The sequence below is a fragment of the Triticum aestivum genome, chromosome 4A (genome assembly GCF_018294505.1).
Source record: "Triticum aestivum cultivar Chinese Spring chromosome 4A, IWGSC CS RefSeq v2.1, whole genome shotgun sequence".
Lineage (NCBI taxonomy): Eukaryota > Viridiplantae > Streptophyta > Magnoliopsida > Poales > Poaceae > Triticum > Triticum aestivum.
Genome location: NC_057803.1, coordinates 25,543,564 through 25,559,636, shown reverse-complemented (window position 1 = coordinate 25,559,636; position 16,073 = coordinate 25,543,564). Strand labels below are relative to the sequence as shown.

The window sequence follows — 16,073 nt, the reverse complement described above, 5'->3', positions numbered from 1 at the left end:
TTGTTATTGATAAAGCATGCGATGTGGATCATGCGAGAGAAGTTGTGCTAGAATATTTATTGCTACAACCAGCTGAAGAATAGGTAGTCCACGGTCTGGGAAATTCAATGGAAGCAATTGCTATTGGTTCCTGGTATTTATGGTGGGAGAGGATAAAGTTAGTGCATAATGAAAAGGTCCAGGAGCCTACGTTCATAGCAATGGCAATCAGAGCTTTGGTTGCTAACTATACTATGACGAGTGATGCAAAGCCGGCGATCAAGCAACATGGCTGGGAAAGACCAATGTGTAACTATGTGAAACTAAACGTGGATGAGGCTTTTGACCCGGACTAACTCAGGGGCTCGTATGGTGTTGTCATCAGAGACTTGAATGGCAGATTCGTCGCGGTAGGAAATGGGGAAATCGATCAGCGCGGAGATGCGCTTATGGTCGAGGCACTCGTCTTACGGTTTGGTCTCAGTTTGGCAACTACAGTCGGGTGTAACCTCATAGAAATGAACTCTGGCAACATCGAGGTGATAGAGACGATGAAAAATGGAGGTCATTCTTTCGGTCTATCAGCGGCAGTTTTTGATGATATATATCACCTTTGCGTGTGATTTCCCGCATATTATTTTTTGTGCATACTCCTAATTATGCTTCCCATGATTTAGCCAAACTAACTAGAAGTAAGGTGTGTGCTGGGCGGATTGATGATCCACCCGTAAAGATTGTTGATCCTCTTGTAAAAGATAATATGGTGATCACCTTGCAATAAAGATTTCTTTGATGTCTAAAAAACCATGAGTCAATACTCTGATTGGTCCATGTCCTTTCTTTCCACGCACGGCATCCCATCTGTGTTGTCATGTATCCCCCTTTCCACCCGCGCTGACGGTGGCCTAAGATCTCACACAATCACAATGCGTTTGAATGTTGTCAATCCTAAGGTGTCTCTCTCGTGACATAAGATGAGAAATCTACTTTTTTCTGTTAGGTTTTGGCGAGGCATGCATGCATGGTTATAGATGGTTTTTTCCTCTCCAATCTTGATTTTGCTAAGGTGTTCAGTTCCAATATGGATCAGTACTAGTATGAAAGAAAAATGGATCATGCGCTATTGATTAAATTGCACCCAAAATAGCATTTTTAACATGTAAAATAACATCGTATTAAAATTATACACATTTTTCTGATCAAATTCCATATATGACAAGTTAAATTTGGAATCAGAGTTTAAAAGACATAGATATTTTCAAAAGCATTTAATATGTATTGCAGTTGATTAACCTAATTATCATAGGGTTTCCAGCAAAAACGAAATATAACTTAAAACTAACCTACGGGTTTATTGCCAGAAACGCCTGGTAGTTTCTGTAAAAGTGAAAATTGAAATTAAAACTAGACCACATGATTATCAGAAAAAATCTGAAGGTTTTCTGTGACGAACCAAGATAAATTTATTTATTATGGTGTCTCTACTACCTAAAAGGCCATTTCCCGTCTTACGTCCCCGGATTGTCCGACTCTCCCACGCTCGATCTCCCTCCCACGTCAGGTTTTTTTCCTCCGGTTTATTCCAATCGATATTTTTTCCCACGAACCAATTATGTTACAGTAACCCCACAAGGCGCACGTCCCCATCTCTCCCGAAAATCCCTCTCCTAACCATAACCCCTAGCACCCGCGCCGCCGGTCCTCCCTTACCGCCACGCTGCTGATGGTTCATCCCAAACCCTCCGCCGTCACCAACACTCTAGCCCACGCCGCCAACTACAGCTTTCACCACCATGGACGTCATGTTTGTTGGCCGTCGCCACAACCGTTTAGCAGCATGCTGCGGCCGCAGCCATCTACCAGAAGGTCACTGCCGCTCCAAAGGGCACCGCCTCCCTGTGGCCGTCGCGACAACCATCTCGTACTCTCTTGCGTCGCTGCAGGTCGCCGCCTTTTGCAAGCCGAGAGTGAAACTGACGAGGAGCAGCGGCCGGCACGTCGTCTATTAATTGCTTGAGAGGTGAGGCTTAGGCTGGTCATAGTGGGAAGTAACTTATACTAGTGTCATACATATAACACTAGTCTAAGTTACTACCTTCATAGTGTAAAGTAACACACTAGTAGTGTCATAGATGAATTTATTTATTAGCTAATAGATTCGTTTTGTCTTGGGAAGCGCTATGTTACAGTAACATATATGTTACCATAAGCACCTCTTTCCTCATTAAATACTTTCCAAATAAGCAAAATTATCTTGGGATGTGTTAAATTACTATCTAAGTTATCTAAGTTATACTGAACAAGCTGGGCCGAACGTGCTGTCGTTTTGGATCATATAGAAGTTTGGTATTTCTCTCGGTGTGTTGGTAGATGGAACAATGCAGTAGTGTGGAAGAGGCGGAAGAGACTGTATACATAGGTCCCATTGGCCTGGAGATGTCAGCATATCTGGCCAAGCAGTCCACAGATGGCTCGTCGTTCAAGTGGCAGAAGCCCAATCTGGCCATGAGAACACGTTGCGCGCGTTGCACATAGGATGATGGCAGTCCCTTGGTAACTTTAGCAATTTTTGCACTTCGCCGCAGCTGATCTTCCGGGGTGGAGATGCGCGCACGCTTCACACGCTGGATAGTGGGAAGTGGAAGGAGAGGATCTGATTTTTTAGGAGGGAAAGTAGCGGCTGAGACAGCTCGGTGCATCCCCGTTGCACCCCAAATAAAAACATAGCAAAACTTTCAAAAAAAAGTTGAAACTTCGTGGGAATGATTACGAACAATTTTTTTTATACAGAGCTCCTCGGATGTCATTTAACCACCAAACGTTCCAAGCACCTATAATATTTGTTCATAATCATTCCCATAAAATTTCAAAGTTTTTCGAGATTTTTGCTATGCTTTTGGGGGTGTAGTGGGGTGCACCGAGTTGGGGTGTAGAAAAATCACTCTTGCAAATAAGCAATAATTTTGATTTAGAGGTACAGTCGCCGGCTGCTCATGAGGACTTGAGGTTGCTCTTGAACTTAGTCTCATCAGGGTTTTAGTAGGGGAGGGGGGAGAGAGAGAGATCGCTGCAGGAGAGAGAGGGAGTGAGAGAACATAAAAAGCAATTTGATTGAGACAATGCAACGGGAGAGAGGAGGGAGGGAGAGGGCGAGAAAAGGGGTCACAATTTGATCTTGACATAACAATAGGAGAGGGAGAGAACATAGAATGCAATTTGATAGTGAGATTGCAACGGGAAGGAGAGGGGGAGAGACTACAGTTTCATCGTGACAGCAGGAAAGAGAGGGATGGGGCATGGGGGGGGGGGGAGTTTGATGTGACGTATCCGAAAATTATAGGTACACCTTACTAAGACCAATATAAAGTGAAATATAACACAACTAAATGTATAATTACAAAAAAAACACAACTAAATGTATGAGTTAATAATATTCAAAGTATATGTTGGTTGTGTGGGGTTAGGCAGCCGGATGCATCACTGATAGGGGTGGCGAGCTTGGATTGGGAAGCTTGCTTTAACAGTAAAAAAGCATACAGTACATGGTGTGCGTGTGGATTCTGAGGTATATGTTAGACATGATTAATATGGAATCATCAAAATATCAGAATAAATATATCCCGTTGCAACGCACGGGCAATTAGCTAGTAGTAGATAAAAATAGATTTCAGATAAATACTCCTGTGTGCAAAACTCGTGCTAAAATTCCTAGGCAGGAGATAATACCTTCGTCATCCATGGACGAAACCCTCGCCTAGATCTAGAAGGAGACCGGCACATGCTATGTGGAAGGAAGACCGAGATCCAGGTTGTGGACGAAGGTACGAGCGGCATTCCATTGCGCGGCTACACGAGCCAGAAAGTCAAGGTTGCTCCAGCATGAGCCACAACCAAGTGTGAAGAGGTCAGCACTCAGCAGGCCACCAACCCAAGCCCGGCCGCGTATGACCAGGTAGTACTACTACTGGCTTTTGTTCAAACGCGCATGACTACTCAACCCCCAAATCCAATATCCAAATGCCACTCCACCAACCCATCTCGCTGGGCGCTTGGTTGTATATAAAAGCGCACGGCAGCACAAGCACAGCAGCAACCCCAGCCCCCGCTAAGCATCAGCCTTCTACCTCCTCTGCTTTGCATTCCTCCTTCCAGTTCCAACCGCAATCAATGGCTGCCATGAAGATCACCCTCCTTGCCGTGGCCGCAATCTCGGCACTCTTACTAGGCACCGCATCGGCGGCGACCTACGGTGTCGGCGAGCCGGGCGGTTCGTGGACCCTCAACACCGACTACAGCAACTGGGTGTCCAACAAGAAGTTCCACCCGGGTGATGAGATCGTCTTCAAGTACTCGACCCCGGCGCACGACGTGGTCGAGGTGAGCAAGGCCGGCTACGACTCCTGCAGCACCGACGGCGCCATCAACACCTTAACCTCCGGCAACGACGTCATCTCCCTCAACGCCACAGGCACTCGGTACTTCATCTGTGGCGTCCCTAGCCATTGCAGCCCCACCGCCGCTGCCAGCATGAAGGTCACCATCGAAGTGGTGCCGGGTGCCTCCTCGCCATCGTCACCCATGCCGGCCGCGGGTCCCGGCGCGACCAACCCGCCGCCGCCCTCCTCTACCGCAACCTCCGTCGGGGCCGCAGCAGGATTTGGCCTCGTCGCCCTACTGGCGGCCGGTCTCATGGCTTAAAAAGTTAGAATGCATATTTCAGCTGCATGCCGCACGCACATATCAGCTTACATATTGTTTGACTGGCTATTACAAGGAATATATACATGTATTATTGCTTAGAGCGAAGATGTGAGAACTACTACTTTCTATCTCTCACGTTTGTATGTAATCTATTATCCTTTAGGCATTTCATTTTCGTATTGATTTTGGAGGTTAAATTAGTAAAGGTGCACCAGTACATGCCTAGCAATAGCAACATCATTCAGTCTTGTATACATCAATCATCGTCGCGGAATAATAGGCACGCGTTGGAAAGAGGAGAAGCCGCCTCCCGGACTTTTTAACATTGAAACTTGCGATAAGAACAGAAAAGGCAGTAAGATCAGATTTGTCATGAAAATATTAGTGCACAGATAATATAGGTAAATCAAATTAGTTGTCGAAACGTTAGTCGTACCAACAAACTTGGAGAATGCCGCAAAAAAACTTGGAGAAGGTGCACGAAAGGTAAAAGCATCTCCAACCGCACCCCAAACCCCCCCCCCCCCCCCCCAAAAACGGCAAACCCAGTCGCCCCCCCCCCCCCCCCCCGGGACGCCGAATTCCACCGGTTTAGCCCGGCGATCCAGGCTGAACCCAGCGCACGGGGGAGGGGGGGACTGGGGGTTCCGGCGGAAGGAAAAGTGGCGCGTGGGACACCACTGTCAGGCGAGAAACGGCTTTACCCCACCCAGATTCCACCCGCGCGCCGCAGAACACCACTTCCCCTTTCCCCGCCATGCCGATCCCGAGGCCGCCCACTCGCCGACAGTCGCTGCTCCGCCGCTAGAAAGGTCGTTTCCCCACCGGAAAGAGGGAGTTTCACCACTACAGCCTCCGTCCCGCTCCTGGCGAGCTTTCCAGGGCTCTGACGATGCAGGCGGGGATACCAGCGGCTGCCCACCCATCACGCCCGTCAGGTATTCAGCGATTTGCCTGTTCGGCAATGGACTCCGACGAGGAGGAGGCGTTCGTGACTCTGATGGAGGACGAAGCTGAGGCCGACACCGACGACGAATAGCACCTCATGATCCTCGCCGCTCTGGTTGGCCTGTTCGCCAACAATGCCACCTCGCCGCAAGAGCAAGCCGAGGCATCGAATGAAGGGCTACTGCTTGCTCTACGCCGATTACTTCACTAACGCTCTACTGCAGGGCAAGAAAGTGTTTCGGCGCCGTTATCGGATGAGCCGGAAGCTCTTCCTCGGGATTGTGAATGCCATCTGGGAGTTTGACAACTATTTCATTTGCAAGAAGGATTGCACCGACACAGTAGGATTCTCCTCACTCCAGAAGTGCACGGCTGCTATGAGGATGCTTGCATATGGAGCTCCCGGTGATATCCAGGAAGACTATGGACACATGGTCGAGTCCACCACCATTGATTGTTTGTACAAGTTCTGCGGGGCAGTGGTGGCGGTGTTTGGACCACAATACTTGCGATCACCCAATGTTGAAGACACTGCTTGGATCCTAGCACAAAATGCAGCAAGAGGATTTCCTGGGATGCTTGGAAGCATCGACTGCATGCATTGGGCATGGAAAAACTGTCCATTTACTTGGTAGGGCATGTACAAAGACATGAAAGGAGCTTGCAGTGTGGTACTTGAGGAAATGGCCACACAGGACCTCTGGATTTGGCACTCCTTTGGTATGACAGGAACTCACAATGATATCAACGTACTACAATGCTCGAATGTCTTTGTCAAGCTTGTTGAAGGTCATGCTCCTCCGATGAACTTCGAGGTCAATGAGCGCCACTACATCAAGGGATACTACCTAACAGATGGCATCTATCTGAGATGGTCCATTGTGAAGACTATCTCAAACCCTGTGCCAAGAGGCAGGAACTCCTATTTTGCCAAGTGTCAGGAGGCTTGCTAGAAGGATGTCGAGCGGGTATTTGATATGATCCAATCTCGATTTGCTATTGTCCGATACCCTGCTCTGACCTGGTCGAAATCTCAAATGTGGGAGGTGATCAACTGTTGTGTCATCTTGCACAACATGATCATTGAGAGCGAGCAGCAAGCCCCAGTGTTTGACACTGAACCATATTTCGGTCAGGGTCCTCTTGCAACTGTTGATCACTAGGTACCTGCATCATGGGTTGCCTTCCTCAATATGCGTCAGGAGATCCGAAACCCACATGTGCATCGAGAACTGCAGCACGATCTGATGGAGCACCTATGGAGGCTCAAGGGCAACGCCTAGTTCGATATGTTTGAATTATGAGTTTGCTTCGTTGAACTATTTGATTTGTATTGATTTCTACGATGATGAACTATGGCCAACACCCATGCTTTTGTGCCCTCAGCCTTCTTGGGCATGATGTAGATGGAGAACACCAGCGTCAACGAGGCCGTGTCAGGCAGAGCGAGGACGGCCTGTTCCCGCCGGACCTGGGGACGAAGAACCCGACGCGCGCAGCCGAAGAAGCATGGAGTCATGCTGGAGCTTGGGGGTGAAGTAGGCGCCCACGACAGGAGGCCGCCGTCCGGGCTGACGACCCTGTCGCCATGCCGGTGCAGCGTACTAACTGCTGAGGCGGCAAGCAACAAACAAGCACGAAGGAGACCTCAACGGTAGGGCCAGTGCTGGTCGAAGTCACGGCATTGGCAGCGTATTTGCAACTGAAGATGTATGCCGTGTCAAAGAACACCGAGCTGTTGGTGCGGCCCCATGGGTCTGATGGAACCGCTGGTTGGTTACGAATCCGCAACCATGCGAGTAGGGTCCGGATCAAAGTCCCACAGTACCCTCTCAAACTTGCAAAAATACAAAGACACCCATTTCCCCAGAAACATGTAGTAACATAGTATAAGTTGCAGTCTAAGAATACCAACCGTGTCGTAGTCTGAGCTCAACTGCCGTAAACATAACAAATAACAATCAAAACAATGTTGCCAAGTAGTAACAAGAACCTAGGACATGAATCAATATAGGGTGAACCCAAAGAACTGCCCAACTAAAAGAGCTAACCCCAAGCATACAGCTACAAGGGAAGCAGCCCAGGTCAGCTTCTCCGTTATCTTAGGTATCCTATCCTTTAGAGCCTCACTACAAGAACCTACAAAAGCAGTGTAGCTACCCATCGAAAATACAGTCCCGACCAAGAACATACCGAGGTAGGCCGCGCCGGCAAAGCGTGACGGCAGAGCAAGAGCGGGCAAGACCATCAGCAGCGCATCTGGCTGGAGGCCATGGATGACTCCGGTGGCAAATGTTGTGAAGCCAACTTTCTTCTTCCTGGGAGCAACAGCAGGGGCCTGTTGCAAGGGCTCACTGCCATTCATGTCTACACCCTCCAGAATTAGCCCCGACTCTTGAACCTCTGAAGCTTCCCGGATGCCCGTCGCGCCTATCATAAGAAGGGTCAGACCTACAACTCTTGTTCCCCATATACGGAGAACCTCAATGTGCAAACGATCCTTGAGTAGCAAGAAGAGCAGGCCAAAAATTATTTGTCCAGCATCATGACCACAGCCCCAAAGGGCACCGACTAGTCCACTCTCCAGTCTTGATCTCCCAATTGATAGTGGTGCCAATGCGACAAGATGGTCAGGCCCGGATAAGGTATGTAAGCAGCCCGCGAAGAAACCAGCCCAGCCGCTGCTCAATAACTCTGCTGAGAGGAGTCCACCAGATTTGATTACTGGTTGCGCCGATGCATAGGCAGGATGGGGAATGCTAGAGTGCAAGGCACTTGCAGTAAGTGTCATAAGCAGGACAAGGGCAGCAGTAGAAGCCTGTGGAACAGAAAATATCGGTTAAATCAGAAAACAAGTGCCAAAGAATCACCAAGAAAATTAATAAGAATGGCATAAGCTGTTATGGAATAGATGCCACAGTTTTCATGCATAAACACAACAAAATAGAGCAGAAAGCAAGAAGATCGTAATAGTTAATTAATTTCAGATGATGAAGCGTGTATTCAGATTTAGGGCCACAAAATCATACAGTACGACAAAATACTATACCATAACTTACGTAGAATCTCAAATCTGCACATAAGCCCTGGCCCACTTCATATATGAATGCTTCATACTTCCATTCTAAAATTAAAATTTGTTTCATCTAGCAATAGTCAAGACCATGTGCGATTCTGTACCTTAAGGTCTTAAGGTAAAATATTACTGTGTTTTCTTTTCATGGGCATAAAAAAGAGATTCTTAGTACCAAAGTGCATGCTAGTGCCAAGAAACAGTTATTAATTGACTAGAAATGGTTGAAGGCCATAATTGTCGAAAGGTCGCCTGAAGTTGATGAGATGATGATATGCCATAATGTACTCATTATTTACAAGTTTATTCATCGTTGTTGTGGTAACAGGCTTGATCTCTACTAAGAAACACTTTGTTTTAGATGGCTATCTTACATTTTGAGTTGTCTTAGGGTGAGCAGGCTTTTTGGGCGAGTATGGTACCTGTGGAAACTACTAGATTCTATGTACAGTTGTACACTGCCTTGATTTTATTAATATGTTTCAGAAAAACTCGCAACTATCATCCTAAAAACTTGCAAAGTAACTAGTTCACATGATTAAGGGTTTAATGTCTTCAGAAAATAAATTGCCAAGAGAACATTCATAGTGAATTTTGAATATAATAACTAAAGCTAACATCGGTTAACAACTGTCCAAGATATTCAGTGGGACTAATCATTCTAAGCAGATGTGCCGTTTTAGAAGCTTACTAGCTTAGTATTTGCAACATCATGGTTCACAGGTTCGGTGAAGTGCTGCAACACTGTCCTTATAATAATAAGCTGCAGTTCACATGATTCTAGAAGAAAATTCTTGTTGTGTCGTGTCATATACATGTTTCACAGATATGACTCTAGTTGTTATTTCATTTCTTTCAGACGCATCACCTTTAACACAATTCACATTAAAATCCACAAGACATTTCCTCCGGTTTAACACAACTAAGATTGTTTCCTGTGCAATGCCTCTGTCTTCCTAGGTGTAAACTGCAAATTAAAGGCCAGCTGACACATCATGTTTTCAACTAAAGAGGCCAAGCGACAACACGAAGAGAATTTCAACTTGTCACCGAGCACACAGTTTCGTTTCCTCCTCCATCTATATAGGATCTAAATATATAATCGAACCTAGACAGAAATAAGCTTGTGTGGAAGAAGCCAGGCCAAGACGGCAAGCTATTCCATGGAAAAGGGGAGATTGCCATCTCCTCCGCATGCGCATTAAATACTCCAAGCTGTCAGGATCTGAGGAGTAGAATTCCGGCAATTTCGTGGCTATTTCTTGTAGAATTTTCGTGTATAGGCCACTAGTTAGGACTAAATTCCGCTACAGCGGAGCTGGGGAACCATCTTAGCAATCCTGTAACCCCGAGAACTGAATATCTCTATCTGGATAAGAGAACAGAAATTTGAAATTTCTTCTCACCTTGGGGAGCAGGCTCCCGAGCAGCTTCCACGGAGGCCCAGCTGCCGCCGCCGCAGCCACCTCCTCCACGGGCGCCGGGGCCGAAGCACCGTCATGCCGCGCCGCAGCGGCGACCGCGGCACCTAGGCGCGGCGGCTGCGCGCACAGCCGGGTCCACGGCGCGGCGCTCCCAGCACCCGCGGAGGCGGAGGCGGCGCGGCGGGTGGTGAGGAAGGGGGATCTGCCGGGCAGGTGGATCCGGGGCTGGGCCGGGGAGACCGCCGTCCTGGAGATGAGCCGCTCCATGGCGCCGTGGGGAGGGAGAGGAGGAGCAGAGGAGAGTCCAAGGGGGTGGAGAGAGATCGTGCCTGCCAACTTTCGGGACGGGGAGGTTGGGGCCTGCGTGCGGAAGTACGGGCTGGTTGGTTGGTTGCTCGCAGCGCAGCGCAGCACGGCACGGCACGGCGAGGCGGCTGCGTCGCCTTAGAGTGTGCACGGGGTGGTTGGGGGCGGGCTGGGTCGCGGGGAGGGGAGGTGGTGGTGGTGGTGGTGGTACGACGCGCACGTTCCCTCTTGTTAGTCGCCCGTGGCAAGCTTGCCACGATATGCCGTAGTGCTAGGGTTTTTTATGGGGGAAATGTCAAACATAATGGTCAAGATTTCCAGCCGGCTATCCTATCCTATTCATATCCTGCCTACTAAAACCATTTAGTAGTATTCAAACCAATAGTAATAACATGACATAAAAATTATACAATTGAAAATCTCTTTCGAATGTGGATTTGATGGCACGATTGTGGTGACACATATAACGTCCCAGCATCCGTCGGGATGCCCTGCGGAGGATCTTCTAGGTAACAGATCTGGAGCTGGCAAAGGACGAGGACGGGTCGGCTGGCTGGGATTGGGAGGGCTAGAGGTTTGGCGTTGTTCGATGCTGTGACTCGTCTTTGAATTATTAGGAGTAGTCTCCTTTTAATAACCACATGGGTTTGGTACTCGAAAAGAAAAAACCGTATGTTATATGTCATTTAAAGGCGGTCGTATCTTTCTTAGGTGAAAACCACCTCTGTTGGCCACCTCCAATACTCTTTGTTTTTTAACCGAAGCCCTTAGGGATCTATCATTAATTCAAAAGAAGAGAGTTTATTGGTTAATTGGTGAAAACGAGAGAAAACTCGCACAACGTACAACTACCTAGCACAAGGCCAAGAGAACTGTCTACCTATGGGCGAGGAAGCACGTGCAAGCATAGAACTCAACACAGGTCGCCGAGAGACCCCCGCATCAACTTTGCACACAACATCGTCTCATTACCTATCGCCCACGACCTGGTCACTCCGACTTCATTGTGACAAAATCTAAGCGAAGAACCATCGAAGAACAACATGCCGACCAGCCATCTCAAATGTGCACCACCACAACAACCAAGCAGCTCTGATTATGGTGAAGCAGTTGTCGTTGTTACGCGAGTTGTCCAACCACAAGTCTCTCTAGCATGCGCCAACTCCTAGAATGATACCCCCGAGGGGGAGCAATATGCACCACCACCACTATCGCTTTACCCCCCCCCCCCCAAGGCTATGAGGCTTTCCCCAGAGTTTCCAATGGCAAAAGAGCAAACACATCACCTCGATGACGCCTTCGAGAAGGAAGCGGGGCCCAAAGCATCGACAACGCATACCCCGACAACTGGCAAAGGCAAGGCCCCTCCTTGCCAGCAACGCCCTTCCCCGTGTTGGCCTCATATCCTTGTTGATCTAGTTAGGGAATCCACCCTTTCCCTCCCCCTCCTCCATCCTTAATGGCCTGACCACTGGTGTGACACCTGCCATCTAGTGTGCCCCCTGGTCTACGGGGAATATTTGGGTATTTTTAGAAGAAGAATTAGGGTTGGAAGTGCCACGAGGGCTCACAAGTTTAGTGGCGCGCCCTAGCTTGTGCTTGACTCGTGGCCCTTCTGGCCTCCTCCCAAAAGCTTGCAGGGTGTCTTGTGGTCCAAGAAAAAACATCAAAAAGTTCCGTTCTATTTGGACTCCGTTTGATATTGATTTTCTATAAAAGCAAAAATAAGGAAAAAACAACAACTAACACTTGGCACTAGGTTAATAGGTTAGTCCCAAAAAATAATATAAAATAGCATAATAATGCATATAAAACATTCAAGATAGATAATATAATAGCATGGAACAATAAAAAATTATAGAGACGTTGGAGACGTATCACCATCCAAATCACCATCCGATCCTCTGAACCCTCGTTGCTCGACGCTGTGATCCATGACGCATGCCCGGGAGCTTGAGGAGCATTTGGCCGTCAAGAGGCAAATCGTGGTCGTAGTAGCACATGCAGCTAAGGCTGCGGTGGCTGCCGTGCATGCCGGCCCACAGATCCCGGAGGAGCACTTGGCCATCGAGGCCACCATTAGCGCTTAACTCATGGACACCGTGATACGTCTCCAACGTATCTACAATTTTTGATTGTTCCATGATATTATATTATCTGTTTTGAATGTTTTATATGCATTTATATGTTATTTAATATTATTTTGGGGACTAACTTATTAACCCAGAGCTCAGTGTCAGTTTCTGTTTTTTTCCTTGTTTTTGAGTTTTACAGAAAGGGATATCAAACGGAGTCCAAACGAAATAAAACTTTATGATGATTTTTCTTGGACCAGAAGACATACTAGGACTTGGAGAGGAAGACAGAAGTGTCCCGAGGACTCCACAAGCCCTTAGGGCGCGCCCTAGGGGGTGCCCCGTGGCTTGTGGGCCCCACGGGACTCCTCTAACCCTAATCTTTGGCCTACAAATTCCCAAACATTCTCAAACGACCAGAAGCGTCCACCAAAATACTTTTCCACCGCCGTAACCTTCTGTACCCATGAGATCCCATCTTGGGGCCTTTTTCGGCACCCTGCCGGAGGGGGATTCGATCACGGAGGGTTTCTACATCAACTCTATTGCCCTTCCAATGAAGCGTGAGTAGTTTACCACAGACCTACGGGTCTATAGCTAGTAGCTAGATGGCTTCTTCTCTCTCTTTGATCCTCAATACCATGTTCTCCTCGATGTTCTTGGAGATCTATCCGATGTAATCTTCTTTTGCGGTTTGTTTGTTGAGACCTGATGAATTGTGGATTTATGATCAGTTTATCTATGAATATAATTTAATCTTCTCTGTAGGGGCCAACATGGTCCATGGCCACATGCAAGAAAGTGCCTCCTTATTACGCGAAAAAAATGATTGCACCTCCTGATAGTTGGGACCCACCGCTACATCTTCGCAGACAACAAAGTGCCTCCTTATTACGCGGGAAAAAAGTTTCCTCCACCTGATAGCTGAGCCCACACTACTGCAGGATGCTGCTAACGCGACACTATAATCAGAGACCCTTTGAGAAACTGTGTGCAACGCCATAATCGCAAACAGTGATGTATGAAAACTGTCAGAAATGTATAAAACGCTTGCGATGATGGATGCATCAAACACGGTTTAGGTTTTAGTTGCGTGTGCGATGAAGGGCATACGGTTCAGTTCAATTAACTGTTTGCGATGATGAGGAACAAAAGAAACGGGCAGCCAGATGAAGGAGTGTGCGATACACAGCATACAGTTCACTTGGATGAACTATTTGTGATTAGGCAACACAAAAGAAACAGGCAGCCAAATGAAGGTGTGTGCGATATACATCATACGGTTCACTCGGATGAACTGTTTGTGATTAGGCAACACAAAAGAAATGGTCAGCCAAATCAAGGTATGTGGGATATACGGCATCCGGTTCACTCGGATGAACTGTTTGCGTTGACACAAGAGTACATAAACGGTTCAACTTAACGAGACGTGTGTGTTGTGCGATGGGATTGAATGCGGTTCACTCGGCCCTTGTTGTCAGTGTGTGACCTCTGTGGCAACCGTTCACTCCCCAGGCGCCTCTTCATGTACCGTGGCAACCATCCACCGACTCTTCGTCTTTCCCTCTCGATCTGGAACTATTGTCGCACGCTAGCTCTTCCTCCCTCCTCCATTTGCCTTCACCCTTCCTTCTGCCATTGTTTGATCGTCTTCTCCATGGAGGGAACAAGCCGAAAACGACCCTGTTATTCTTGCCCCGATTTGAATGATGATGCGGTGGAGGAACTCATTGATCGGTGCGACGTCATCACCTCGGCTAGCATGGCAGGTTCGTCCAAGATCATTCTCGACTCAACTAATAACATCATTACAAGGAACCCAAGGGTCCAGGGGTGGTTTGATCTTCCCTATCTTCTTCGCCATGACCCTGCTGACTGGCGCGGGGACGAGGGAAGCCTCGCCTTGTGTAAATTGATGCCGCTTGATAATGATACATATGATGTTAAGATGCCATCGCTTGAGGGCAAGGCTTGGGCAGGCGCAAATGGAGATTGGGTTGTTTATATTGGGTACAACTGCGAGTGGTAACTTGTGAATGTGTACACTCGTCACCAGGTTCCACTTCGAAAAATCTCAAACGACTGCCCAGAGGTTGAGTACACCGGTATTCTACGTGAGTTCAAATACGACCATGCTGACTGTCATCTACAGAAGATAGCAATTTGTCGAGTTCCCAACCGCTCTTGGGGTTATAGGAATGCTTATGTTGTCGCTATCTTCAACAAGCTTGTTGCCGTCCTTCATGGTTCGACTTGATGGATATTGCTCAAAAATTAGTTTCTATACACGGATGAGTACTGTGATGCAATTCAATACGAGGGTCTTGTGTTTGCTGCCACCACTCATGACACTGTTTTTGCATGGAATCCTCATTATTTTGGTACGTTTGTCTTCCATCGTAATTATAATTGTTTCATCCACATGCATGCGGTTTAGCTAGTTTCCCTTTACTAATTAACCTTCTTGTGTTTCCAAGGTCCTAGAATATTGCACCACCTATACTTGAAAATTTTATTCACGAGCATGAGGACGAGCAGGACCCATATACTCAGTGGTGCCAGGCAACTTATTTCGATGGATCACCTCTTCTTGTCTGTATACGGGGCACTGCTGATGTTACTAAGGAAGCAGTTGTTGTCTCGTATGGTCGCACTCTTCGGACCTATTCCAACATCCGTTGTAGGGTATTCGGGATGGATACTGGTGTACTAGCGCCAACACCTTCTCCCTGGTTTAGTATTGGAAGTCTTGGAGGAAACTCGCTCTTCCTTGGACAAAACTATCCAATGATGGTGGAAGGCGATCCAACTGTTGTTGACACAACGTTACTACCATTTATGAGAAGCATCTGTATCTACACCTCAGACATTGCGGTGGTTCCCTACCCTGGTCGTGATATAGTAGGCCGCTTCAGCCTGGATGATCAGTCCTGCATTGGTCTCGAGATTGACAGTAGCTGGCCCTTCCCAGAGAATCACTTCTGGTTCATAGCAAGTGTTTCCAACACCGATGAGTGGTTGAGCTGAAGTTCATTTGATCGCTTGTTATTTATTGTGTGATAAAACCTTTACTAAAATGTTTTGTTGGAAATGATCTATAATCCAATCGTGTATCCTCGTTGTCGTTGTGGGTTGATGACTTGTTGTATGTAATCGTACATTTGCATATGCGTCCATGAACTCATGCCTGCTAGTGGTGTCCATATGAACAGTGCTAGTGATTTTAGTTGAAAAAATTAGATAGTGCTAGTGATTTGTAGCTGCATATTTTGACAAATCGCGGTGTTACAGGGTTGACAAATGGCAATGTTACTAGATAAACAAATGCTAATCTTTCCAGTTTGAGAAATGGCAACATATCCAAAATGACAGATATGCAAATCTTACCCAATTGTTTGTACGTGGTTGCACATGGGGCATGCAAAACAACCATTTGCGTTGAAGGGATGCAGAAATCCTGCTCGGCACATTTTCCCTTGGCTTCCTGGGGAAGCTATCGGTTTGCATACGGGTGTTCTAATTAAAACGTTTGCGATGAGTGTTTTATATTTAAAAACCGTTGACGTT

General features: G+C 47.3%; 2 protein-coding genes across 2 annotated transcripts; one reads left to right on the top strand and one right to left on the bottom strand.

The window, feature by feature from the left end:
• Window positions 1–3,979: 3,979 nt before the first annotated feature.
• LOC123081643 (blue copper protein 1a) lies at window positions 3,980–4,943 on the top strand. The gene has a single exon (XM_044504192.1). The coding sequence runs from the start codon at window positions 3,997–3,999 to the stop codon at window positions 4,675–4,677; it is 681 nt and encodes a 226-aa protein (XP_044360127.1). The 5' UTR covers window positions 3,980–3,996; the 3' UTR covers window positions 4,678–4,943.
• Window positions 4,944–7,513: 2,570 nt separating this feature from the next.
• On the bottom strand, window positions 7,514–10,620 carry LOC123084895 (uncharacterized). The gene is made up of 2 exons (XM_044506424.1): window positions 10,108–10,620; window positions 7,514–8,446 (listed from the first exon to the last, which is right to left on the bottom strand). The coding sequence occupies exons 1-2, from the start codon at window positions 10,390–10,392 to the stop codon at window positions 7,634–7,636; spliced, it is 1,098 nt and encodes a 365-aa protein (XP_044362359.1). The 5' UTR covers window positions 10,393–10,620; the 3' UTR covers window positions 7,514–7,633.
• Between the last annotated feature and the right edge of the window lie 5,453 nt (window positions 10,621–16,073).

Excerpts from the sequence above, each read along its gene's own strand:
- LOC123084895 (XM_044506424.1), bottom strand. The coding sequence starts at position 10,392 with ATGGAGCGGCTCATCTCCAGGACGGCGGTCTCCCCGGCCCAGCCCCGG. Across the intron at positions 8,447-10,107 it reads TCGGGAGCCTGCTCCCCAAG|GCTTCTACTGCTGCCCTTGT; the intron begins GTGAGAAGAAAT and ends TCTGTTCCACAG.
- LOC123081643 (XM_044504192.1), top strand. The coding sequence starts at position 3,997 with ATGCCACTCCACCAACCCATCTCGCTGGGCGCTTGGTTGTATATAAAA.